Source organism: Solanum stenotomum, chromosome 12, assembly GCF_019186545.1.
Source record: "Solanum stenotomum isolate F172 chromosome 12, ASM1918654v1, whole genome shotgun sequence".
Lineage (NCBI taxonomy): Eukaryota > Viridiplantae > Streptophyta > Magnoliopsida > Solanales > Solanaceae > Solanum > Solanum stenotomum.
The window spans coordinates 26,565,105-26,577,981 of record NC_064293.1 but is presented as its reverse complement, the minus strand read 5'-3'; the positions used below and the strand labels follow the sequence as shown (position 1 = coordinate 26,577,981).

Genomic DNA, 12,877 nt, shown 5'->3' with positions numbered 1-12,877 from the left:
AGCGCCTGATCATAGATTTAGTTGATTTTTTTTTTAAAAAAAATCAGCTTTTTAAAGTTCATTGAAATATTTTAATTGGAATTTAAAGTTGAAAATTAAATTTTTGTGAATTAAAAGTGAAATTTCACCAAAAATTGGTCTAGAATTTGGATTTTTTTTTAAAGACAGATTTTCATAAGTTTTCCAAATTTCATGGACAAATAATGTATGACCAAACGGGAGTTTAGTTTAAGGAAATGGAAATATTCAATTACACATATATCAAAATCACTCATATATGTGGAGAGGGCTCCAAACCTGCCTTGATTAATGGTTTGACAAATCTTATCTTAAACGTGCTTATATTAAGAAAAAGAAAATTATATGCTTCACGAGATAACTTTAAGTTCATACCAGTACGTAATTCATTTTGTAAACTCAGAATTTGATAAAGAGTTATTGATGATATAACAAGTTCATGTACTTTATTTATGTTTAATAAAAATTTTGATTTCCATATATACGGTTAACACTTATGATGTTTTGCGTCCAAATTTTCCTTAGACTTGAGAACATGTCCAACAAATGAAAGCCTATACATTTTTATTTTGCCTTGTGTGTTGAAAGTATGAAAAATTATGTTTAATTTTTTTGTCTGGATTAAGAGATTGATTGCTTGAACTTTGTCATTAATTATTATAGGTAAAAAGACAGTTGCTCAATTGTCCAAACGTACTCTTAATACAAACAGCCACTATTGTTCATTATGACAAATGGGACCACAAAATAACATGAGTTTTTTAGGGAAATTTCAGTTCAATTTATTTGCAAAAAAGTATAGTCCTCATCCAATTATTGCTTCACAGGTCTATCAAATTATAACTTACACCAACTTTCGGCCGTGAACTTCATTTCTGTCCCTTTCCTCCTTCTTTAATGCGTTAAAAAAATGAACCTCGGACCTAATTAATCGCGAAAAAATAACTAACTATACGATGGTTAAACCATATAAAATTACAATAGCTCATTCGTTCAACCAATGCGTGACACTACAAGTCCGACTCTAATATCACTTTGCAACTTAACTTATCCTTAAAAGTTAGTCGTGAGATCGGTATTTCTCATTTCTATATAAGGAACCAATAACTTATTTTCTCAACTAGTGTGGGATAATGTAACACTCTTCTACTATTTGGACCCAAAATTCTTTTTTGGAAGAGACACATTCAACAGATTGAACCAGCAAAACTTTAGGACATTGTAATCTACGTACCTTATTGAGTAACAAATAAATTTGTTACTTACGAAAGTAAGAACTAAATACATCAAATATTTATTATGAAAGTAACTCCAAACCAAACCATGAAATACTTTTCTATTTTTCTTCTTAGCTAATGGGAAATTTGACTAAAATGCTAATTTTGATCAAAGCCTTACTTAAAAGTTACACTATATATAAATGTGTGTGTATTCATTTCAAAGATTCAAAATTGTCTTAATTATTAGGGTGTGCTCGGTATGGTGAAATATATTTTTATTTCAATATTCTCCTATTTGATTCGTCAAAATTCTTATAAAACGTTTTTATAAAGATCCGAGTGAAGTAGGGAAAACAAGTTCCATAGTAGAAGTAGGGAGAACAAGTTCCACAAGTGACATTCCACATCAATTGTGTTCTCCCCTCCCTTCAACGTAACTCATCTTCACCACCAACCTCCTAGCTCCATCCTTGCCTCTCATAGTTTTTGTCTGGAAAAAATAAGGATAATATCTTTTGTTTACGTAGCAAACACAAGAAAATAAATATGAAACTCACATTTTTTAAGAAAATATTTTCCTTTATCGAACACAACATAAGTAACTCCTTAAACTAATTGGGATTAATTATACTTAAGGGCTTAAGGCAAAGATAAAATACTAGACAAATTACAATAAGATTAAAGTGAATTTGTAAGACCATTTATCAAGAATATGTAGATATTGGTTGTGTTTCTATTTTGGGAAAGCATTTGTAATGGGGGTGTGGTCCTACATTATGAAAACTTAACTAATTTAGCTAACAATATGTATGGTGTTTTCAATAGGGTTTTTGTAGTCAATTTATTATGTGCTGGCTTTGCTCAGTGTCCCCCACCATAGGCTGTGTAGAGGCTGGATTTCAGAAAGATGCCTTGACCTAAATCTTTGGGAACAGAGAACCCTTAACCTAAATCCTTGGGAAATAAGAGAGATGCCTTAACCTAAATTTTTGGGAAAGTTTTGAGGGGAATTGTCTTTCTTTTCCCTTTCTTTGAGAGGGGTCGTAATGACGGAGGTAGGATTTTCACGAGAGGGATTTACCATTTGCTATATATAAATATACAATGTAATTTTCTATTAAAGGGTCCCTCTGCCCCTCAAGTGTACGTACTAGTTAGTACCTTCCTCCAGCACATGTTAGATGTACCTCGACTATTTCATTAAGTAGCTAGTACCTCCCTCTAGCATATGTCGATTAACTCTGTCCACCAAGGCTTAAGTAGATGGAAAAAATCACCTATTATTTCTCTTTTTTGTCTCAGATAATTGGATGCTTCCACAAAGCAAAGAGAGAAGAAAACATAGCATTTGCACCATGAATATTTTATCTACTATAATGTACATAAACAATATAGATCTCAATAGAAAGAGGCAAAGAAAAAAAAAGGATGACCATTTGTTTTGGACATCTAGAGATTTAAAGCTAGAAAAAGTGATACAACTTCCTAGTACTGAAATCTTTGGCAGAAATCTGTGAAGGAAACAGATGCACACTTGAACAAAGGAAATATCCGCAATTTGCTAGATGCTGCTGTTTGACCGCGATGATCCATTCCTACTTGAACTTGAGTTTTCTTTCTTCCACATGGCCTCGAAATTCTGGAAACATTTCAATGGTCTAACCTGCATAGGGAAACACATACAAGATGAAATGAGAGATCTATGCTTAACTCAGAATGATCATCATATATATAGGAGCATTGAAGTAGCAACAAAACTATATCTCCTAAAACACAATACAGGCCATCGCTGAGACTCAGGCATCGTTAAGCCTAAGCCAAAATGGTAGACCACCTTTGAGTTTTGACTATGTCGATGAGACAAGTACGAAGGAAAGAAAGAAGAAAAAAGAAACAGAACATTTTCAGAAACACTGGCTTGTCCTCTAGTACTAGGTATGAAAATCAGCAGAAAACCAGACAGAGACTCTTATCAATCAGAATATGAGTATGTCCTTTTTTCTGTCTATGCAATTATTATTTGCTACACACTTCATGAAGCGTGGAAAGGTGAACGGAATGTATGAGAAATAGTTACGCAATCACAGATGCTCAAGTGATTTAGGTAATACATCTCTACTTGACTAGGCTTGGAAAATAGTTTGAACTTATTGATCTCCAATATGAGAAGTTCAAAATACATATGCACCACACACTATTTATAAGTGCATAGAGATGGTGGAATGGAGCTAAATGGCTGAAAGGTTTACCTTCCAACGCCTTTTGTGGCCAAATTTGTTGTAAATGGCCTCGAGCCTTGGGATTATTTTCTTGAAAGTTGGACGCATGGCCGGATTCTCATTCCAACACTCTTCAATCAGCCTGGAAAGCCAAAATCAACTCTGATTAAATCAGCAGTAATAACAACAATGCAGTGATGATATGGTAACCATAAAAAGTTAAAACCTATACTGTGGGGAAAAAAATTGATTCACAGTAAACCAGTTCATTATTTTATATCTGAAAAAGTATCAAATATAGGACCACAGTTATAAACCTAGTCAACTGTAGAATAAGTAGAATCAAAGAAGTTACAAATTGACTTCTGGATCGACTTCCTTTTGTTTAGTTTTAAACCTAAACTGTTCTGTTCATAAATTGCATAGAAATGTCTATCATGATTTATAGATCCTCCATAGAGTTGCACACAGGGAAAGGATGGTCATTGAACTCTAGAACTTTGATATATGGGACTTCACTGCAATAAATATTCTTATTATCACATAAAATGCTGCCATTGGCACTTAAAAAGAAATTTTAACAAATGAAGGTTTATAACTTATTGGTCAGAACACAGGGCACGTAGGTAGGTGTGATTTAACATACACTTTCCCTAATGGTCCTTATGAACTAATTGTTCTACAGTTGTTACTTGTCGTAGCTTGTTAAATGGGTTGTGAGTGGGAACTTAGTTTCTTTCTGGGTATGCGACCAAGTGGAACACAAGGCAATCTCATAAATGAAACCTCCGTGTTCTATAAGCTGTCTTTGAGGACCTTAGAATAAGAACTAGATTGATTCGAAATGGGAGAAGGTTCGAGAAAGGATCTTAGAGTGTCTAGGGATGAGCCAAGAGAGGCTCTTGATGCCGTATTGGTGGGATAAGTGCAATGCGACTATAACATCTGCCGACAAAGGGAAGACAATATACCAAACTTGTCCCAGAAGTCAGGCTTAGTCCTTCTGGCAGCAACTCTGCCGGTATACAGCCCACATATATCCACCTCTTTCTCCCATTTTACCTTTCCTCTCTACCTATCTCCGTTTAATTTCTTGTTCTTTCTTCCGTGAGCATATTTATGGTTTAATGAAGAAGCATGTCCACAAAGTATACTTTTCTTGTTATTCTTACTCTTTACAGACATGCAAATTGTGATAGTTAGATAAATGTGGATAGTACTTGACTCAGGCCAGTCATAAATAAATGTTCGAATTTTACTTGATATCTTAATTGCCATCATTTTCTTAAATTTCAATGAGAACAAAGAATTCCTATTGCATTGCACAAGTATTAGACTATGGAGTTCCACAAAGAAATTGACAGAGAACTTACTCCCTCAGTCCATGGGCATAAGACTTTGCTGGAGCTTTAAAAGGAGGGCGCTCCTTAGCAGCATAGTGTTTAGGTACTTCATTTTCTTTCTTTGCTTTGAAAGGGGGGCTGCCTTCAATCATCTAAAGTACACGACAGCACAATTATCAAAATCCCAACATATTTGTGGAAACAAAAATAGAAAATATGCACATCCTTGACTTGTGGAAGTTCATAAAGCACAATTTAGAAGTTTAACTGGTTTCTAGCTAGAGCAGATCAACACAAGTATAGAATAATCAACATGTGTTGCAGTACTGATATATCTAGATGGTAGAAAATAAAGCTTGCAGTCTTCACTGCATAAGGTTATAACCGTTTTGCTGTCAGTTTCCTCATCAGATAGTTAAAACAGTCTACAAATAACAACCAATTGCATAATGACAATCAATTTACAATTCTCCCTTAGGTTAGCAATAGTTCTATTAAAGAGATTGTTTTATAAAAGGAAAACTAAAGAAGTTATTGCATGTTATTACATCACAACAAACCTTCGCTTCATTGTATTGCATGAAAAGCATGATATAAAGAAACTATATTAAGGATTATACAAGATCAAAGTCACGTAGCTAGATCAATCACCTTAGTGCCACAACCATCAAGTAGATAGATATACACATATTCATGGCTATGAAGAAATTGAAAGGCAATCAAGTTCAAAGTCAGAAAAAGGACTAGATATGTGGCAACTCCATGATGTGCAAGGATTTATTTTCACTTTCGTGGACTTGCGCGGAGAAAAGAGAGGATCTTCATTTATCAGAAGTACATGCAAAACCTACAGCAACTCTCTGATCACAAAAGAGACCCCGTAGTGACCATCAACTATAAACCTCTCCCCCCACATGTTATTTCAATAATGCACCTCCATTCAGAATATAGTATTAATCATGAAAAGAATATATGAACATATATATTTTTATACATATGGTCCACAAAGAATGAACTAAAAAACTGTCATTTCTTAAGTTCAAAAAATTCAAAAAGACAGAAAATGTTACCTCTTGCAAAATTAAAGCAAAGGAAAAGACATCAACTTTGGTATCGTATTCCTCATTTTTGAAAACCTCTGGAGCTACATATCGGCCTATTTATTTCCAACAAAACAAAAGGTAAAAGGAAACAGGTTAAGAGATTTCCAAATATTAATCAACAGAAATGGATCAGTAGAAGCAATTGTGGCACCATGCAATGCTGAACAATTTTTTTAAAATTAGACTGGCAGGAATTTTACATCCAAACAAGCAGCAACAACAGTGTCACAAATACTGTCGAGTCTGTGTCAAATGTCAGCATAATTCTCCATTGGAAAAGAAACGTTGTGATACCTAAAAGAAAGGAGTACTCACAAGATGTGTTATCACATGTCAGAGGCTTATCTTCTTTGACCCTGTTGGTAACTTTCAATAGCTTGCTGACTCCAAAATCAGCAACTTTCAGGTGTCCCGTATCATCCCTCAAAATATTTCTGTTATGTCACGTGAAAATATTAAAACATTAAGATGAAGAAACTCAATTTTGAAAGAGAGGAACTTCAAAGATTGAGGCTTGTCAACAAAACCTTGGATGGGAATTTGCTTACACAAATGGCATCAAAGGAAACCTAACAAAAGAAGTGAACTTACGAAGGCTCTAGGTCACAATGAATAATCGCTTCAGGTTTAATTTCATGTAGATAGTTCAGTCCCCTGCAAACATATAAAATACAATAGTGTTTAAAATTCTACTTATGCACATTATGATTCAGAAATAACATGAATCACACAAAGCTTCAACTCCAAATGAATGTGAACAGTATGTTTGATAAATTATTTCAGTAAATAGCAAGCACGAGCTGATTCGAAGAAAATAAATATAATCAAATGTCTCACATGCCAAGCAGCTGTGGAAATTCAAGTGAAATTTGGAAATGAAAATTTTGATAGAATTAAAAAATAACTGTTGAAGAGATCCTTAATGCTCCAATCCAATTTATTTGAGCTGTGTTGACTATCTCAGAGCTCAAGAGAATGATTCCAATTATTTATGATAATATTAAATAGTAGGAAGACTTGAAATGGGTATAAAGATATCACATTATATTTGAAATAATACAGGGCATAAATTTTAGCTTGGAAGCAGATCAAACAAAGTGGGAAGTAAAGAGTAATATCAAATGATGTTTATTAACTTCCAGTATTGACTGACGGAAAAAGCAACTAGTGTTGCATCATCTCTATATGTTTTTCTCCTTTTTCTTTACTAAATGCATCCTATTTGATATTCCTAGGGTCAGCTTAAAGTGATATGCAGGACATTAGAATACTAGGTCAGCAGATAACCTAGCATTTGAGGAAAAAGTGGCATATCCATTAACAAGTATGATCTTCTATTTTCTTTTCTTCTTTCTATTAATATTACCAGTGGATATGCAAACACCAGATGGGATCTATAAGAAACACAATAGATGTTAACTAACAGATTCAAAACAAACTACTAGATGAATTAAGCAATAAATATTCTCAGAAGTATAATCAACAGCTGAGTGATTACTTGCTCTGCCTCCCACAGATGCTAATTTTTAGAATTTAAAACCAAGAGATATGCAAGTTGTGTGGATTTAAATGTTACTCCACAAAGTTCCCCAGGTTCCAGACATTTATACAAGTGTTGGTCTTGTTATTACGTAGTGAGTTTATAACATTAGCTAATAGTGTAGAGTGGCTTGTGAACCTTGCGATGTCTATTGCAAATCTGATAGCTTTTGTTGGTCTAAGAGGTTCTTCATTCTTCAAATATGCATGGAGATCGCCCTGGAAAAATATAGCCATGAAAAGGACATTTAGTATCAGGGTGCTGCTTTTGCTAGAAAAGAACAAAATAGAGAAAGGAATCAACTAAGACAAATGTGTAGAATAACTAAAACCTTCACGGCCTACCAAAATGTTGTGAAATATAACCATACACACCACAACTATTTTAGATAAAGAAAAAACAAGAGAGTAAATTTGGGACTACCTTTGGTAAGTATTCTGTCACTATCATCATCGGGCTACTTTGTGTTACAGCACCAAGAAATTGGACAACATTTGGATGCCTAATCTTCTGGAGAAGTGCAAGCTCGTCTCTGAATGCCGTCCTGCAAATATCCATAAATTAAGAATATATAATAAATAAGTGAGCTATGAGGAGAGCTAAACAATGTGAAGAGCCCTTATGGCTTTTTCTGTTTTCATTAGAAGATTCCACAGAATCAATATTGGTATCTTATACTCACACTTTATCCTCATCAGCAATCTCATCATCTCCAAACTTTTTCACAGCAACTTGTATTCCACGCCATGAGGCAATATGAAAGGTTCCCTATAATAGTTCAGGAATCATCAGAAAGATACAGAAGCAAAAGTTTGTAGATTGAAGCAATACACTAGCGGAATAGGAAAAGGATCAGGTGAATATTTCCCAGCTTTTTCCAAACATACCACCCTAATATAAGGACTTCTTATGACAGAAACACCAAAGAAGATCAACTTATCCTTACCAACCTAGCATCCCACTCAATTTAGTTGTGTTAACTTTTCACTATAACCTCCCAAGATAGTAGGTTAAAAGGAAGTATTTTGAAAGGAAAATCAGCATACCTAGCCCATTGAAAGTAGCTAATTACCAATCAAGTTAATGTAAATGTTCACATTTTATATATGAAATTACCTTGGCCAATTCAATGCTGTTCGTGAAATCAAGTTCTTTAGCATCAATCTCATATTCTGGAACTTCACGTGAATTGTTGACATGCATGGGAGCCATCTGGATGAGAATTTTTCCAAAACAAAATTTAGACAACAATAAAGCCAAGCAATCTTTTGTGCAATGGAGACAAAAGTTTTCTTTCTTACAGTTATTTAATCACTTGATGAGTAAAATAGAATGGAAAATAAAACTTACAGGAGGCTTGGCACCATGTTCCTCTAGTAGCTTGATCACATGATGATTTTTATAATGTATTGCATCTCCTAAAGGCTGCTCAGCAAAGATCAGATTGCTCAGAACATGTTGATCAATAGGAAAAGCAGGATACTTCATAGTTTTAGATGGTAACATTGTGTCAATAATGCGTGGTAATACATGACAATGTTATTATCATTTCTTACTCTTCCCTCAATGCAAAGAGGGGTTGGAAGTAAAACAACTGGGAGCTGCAATGCTCAGGTCTCCTTGAAATTACAGAGATTATTACCTGATAGATTTTCTGCTTACACTTAAAACAACCTTGATACTAGAACAAGAACAATGGTTATAAAGTACCATATTTATAACCATTCATATAATGCCATTTAGAATTTTGTCCCACAGAATCCTCTTAGACACTTTTTAACAAATGAACTCATTAACCCAAATGAATCAAGTTCGGATTTGATTAAGATTAACATATATAGATAAAAACAGAATGCAAGGGTCTATACCTTTTTCTCCAATACCAACTAACTACCCAAAAGTGAAGATACTAACAATATAGAATCATAATCATAATCATAATCAAGCGTTATCTAACTTATACCAAATTACCAATCATTAGGGAGACAAAAACTATATGATAATAAAACTAGTTTCATGAGATATACCGTGCTTCCCCAGCGATCTTCGGAATCAATTTCAGCCCCATTATCAACCAACAGCTGCACAACATCACTGTAACCTTGGCAAGCAGCAACATGTAGGGCAGTCCTCTCATCATCGTCTCGAAAGTTCACATCAGTGCCCAAATCCAAAAGCTCCTTAATCCCCTCTATATCACCCTCATTAGCTGAATACATCAACCTGATCCTTGGATCAATATCTATAACGTCCCCTTCCTCCCCATCTTCACTCTCAATCTCCACTGCCGCAATCACCTTTTCTGGTGCAAGGGACGATTGCTTACCCAACAAGAATCTTACTGGTTCCATTTCAAGATCAAGATTCCAACAACTAATTTACTTGAACCCCTTTTAAGATCTGCAGCCACTCTACCTAAAAAAAACTACTAAAACGTAAATTTGACTTAAAAAGTAGTAACAAAGAACATACAGCTTCAGAAGCACAAAACAAACAAAAAAGATCAAAGCTTTTCAAGAATATAAAATCTGCAAAAGGGTGTCAGCAAAACTTAATGCTTCACACTAAAGCTTTTCAAGAATCCAAAGATGGCAAAAGGGTATTCTTGAAACTTATTATTTCAACCAAATTTAGGATCAGAGGTGAATAAACTTGAAAAAGAATAGATTTTTCTTCTTTTTTTTGGAAAATTTAACAGTTGAACCAGACAGTTCAAAGATAACCTACTTCAAAAAAAATGAGACTTAGCTATCAATGGGGGCTATTTAAAAGGATAAGAATTTGATGTTTTTGAGAGTTTCAAAGGGTTTTAGCAAAGTGAAAAAAAATAGGAAAAAAAGTGGGGATTGGTAGACGTTGACAATTGGAAAATAAGGAAGAAGGTGCGTGGTACTCACGCGTTAATGGATGCGTCTGGTGAAGAATCTGATTTTACGCGAAACGACGCGCAAGTTGGTCGAAAGGGAAGTTAAACCAACTGTAACGAACGGGACCAGTTTGTAATTTCATCTAAATATTGGGGTTGTTTCAGCATATTTTTATTCTTAAGGGGGTGTTCAAGCGTATGGAGAACTTATATTTTCTAATTTGGTGGCTAAGGATTAATTAATTTATAAGTTGCGGATCGATATGAGTAAATTTAAAAATATATATAATTTATACATAAAATATTAAGTTGATATTTTTGTCATGATTAAGGTTGAAAAAATAAGTTTATTGTGCATTTTAACTATTTTACGACAAAAAAGGGATAGCAATTAATATTTATACTTTTCAAAAAGTTAGTAATTTATATATTATTTTCTTTTAAAAACGGTGTCATCTTTATGTTTTCTTATTTTATCCTCCTGTCACATGACTGAAACTTGATTAAAACATGGAATGAAGTTACATGTAGTATGTATTATATGGCTCTTTACATTTTATAATTAAGTAATTAATCAACTTGCGTTCTTGATTATTTAAACTTGAAAGTGTTTGTTGCCTTGAATTAGATTGCCATAATATTGACCATTTCTTTGGTTGCTTCAAAACAAAATAAAGAAATGCTTTGACCACAACTCAACATGATCTTAAGTTAAATTAACCCACAAATTTAATGGGATAATACTTGAATTTCTAGTGAACTCATCATAACTTGTTTTTATGGATTTACTTAAATACTAAGTCAAACTAGTCATGCCTTACGCTATGGATTTGTATTGCTTTAGTAATTAATTTGCTTTAGTTATATTAGTTCTAGTTGGAAATAAGAGTCTATCAATTAGGAGTGCTTTAAAAGATCATAACTAAATTAAAACAGAGAGACTATATGATTTAAGAAGAAAAAACTTAAAAATTAATCTAAATAAAACTTGTGGACTTGAACTTTAAAATTAACCTAATTTATTTTATTTTTAGATGAATGGCACGGGAATCCACGTCAAGGGTGCACTTTCTTTTTGTTTACTTTATCTTATGTCATACGTATTTACTTTTGAAATACTTTCAGCAATGATATACTCCCTCCGTCCACAATTGTTTGTCAGGGTAAGGTTATGCACACTCCTCAAGGAAAATTTAATACAATGTGTAATTTTACTAATATAACCCTACTATACCAAGAATACCAAAAGTCCACATAACTTTTCAATTGAACTACACTATCATTAAGGGCAGAATTGGAAAAAAGTGACTAATTATTTCTTGATTGTTTAAATTGACAATTAATCTTGGACATCTATTTTTAGTATACCTGCCAAATAATTGTGGACGGAGGGAGTAAAAGAGTTCTCTTTATATTTTTCTTAGCACTTTTTATTTCGTGCACTTCACAAGGTCTTTTTATTAGATAATTTAGTCCTCTAATAGTTTCCTCACTTTCACAAATTAGGATCTTGTTCATAACAGATCCTTGGAACCATAATTTTTATGAATATAAATAGTTTTGACGCTTGCATTCTAATACCATGTAAAACTAGATCTTGAACCTAACTTACATTTTAAAATCTAACACAAAGAAAAGTATTATCCAAATTTTATACAGAGATCACTCATTTTATTAATCATCAATATACAATTTTTTAAAATTCTTTTTTAACACCAATCGAACAAAATGTAAAGCTTGAACTCAATTGGAGTACGTTAGTGTTACAATTCGAACGTCAGACCATAAAGACACGTTATTTTGATGTTTGAGTTGGCACAACATACAATAACAAAGTGCAACTTTATTTTACAACTCATTGGCAGCCAAATTAATGACTGTGACATAATATATTATTTGTTCCATACCCCACGCGCTCTACTGCCCTTGCAAATTCTAACCCCCAATTTTGAAATTTGGACCTTACTGTTTGAATAAGTGAAAATTAATATAATCATTTGCAATTTGAATTAAAAAAATTGTCCTTCAAACAGATACCACATGTAACATAAATTGAAACGAAAATAGTAAAAGAAAACACGATATTTATATTCAAAATGAAAATCAACCATGTCCATTTGTAATATATATCGACTATGTTATTATTATCTATTCTCATTTTATAATGTTTTTTTAATTTGAGATAATCTTATCAATTTATATTTTCTTACGACAAAGAGTAGATTTGGATGATTGACCATGCTTACTAGTTAATACACATCTCTTTTATATTTCAGGTGGTCCCAGTTTTGCAGTTTCTATTTTATCCTTATCATATACGATGGCTCTAGGAGTATTTGTTTTTTTTAATTATTGTACGGTATCCTTGGTATATTCGTATATGCAGTTATTCTTATTCACCTACATAATTTTGAATATTTCAACAAAAAGTTTATTGAAGGTATATACCGTCTTGTTTTCTAGCTGGTCAGGTTGAATAAAAATCAAGTTGACATTAAAGAAAAAATCAATGGCTAACTAATATTCATCCATATCATAAAGTCATAACTAAGCTTAAAAGCCATTTTA

General features: G+C 33.1%; 1 protein-coding gene across 1 annotated transcript; it reads right to left on the bottom strand.

Annotated features, from left to right (window-relative positions):
• Window positions 1-2,593: 2,593 nt before the first annotated feature.
• Window positions 2,594-10,265, bottom strand: LOC125848517 (integrin-linked protein kinase 1-like). Its single transcript, XM_049528401.1, has 12 exons — window positions 9,471-10,265; window positions 8,794-8,868; window positions 8,560-8,655; window positions 8,126-8,211; window positions 7,867-7,987; window positions 7,582-7,661; window positions 6,495-6,557; window positions 6,219-6,337; window positions 5,871-5,956; window positions 4,831-4,952; window positions 3,488-3,599; window positions 2,594-2,901 (listed from the first exon to the last, which is right to left on the bottom strand). Exons 1-12 carry the CDS (start codon window positions 9,792-9,794, stop codon window positions 2,800-2,802), a joined length of 1,386 nt encoding a protein of 461 aa, XP_049384358.1. The 5' UTR covers window positions 9,795-10,265; the 3' UTR covers window positions 2,594-2,799.
• Between the last annotated feature and the right edge of the window lie 2,612 nt (window positions 10,266-12,877).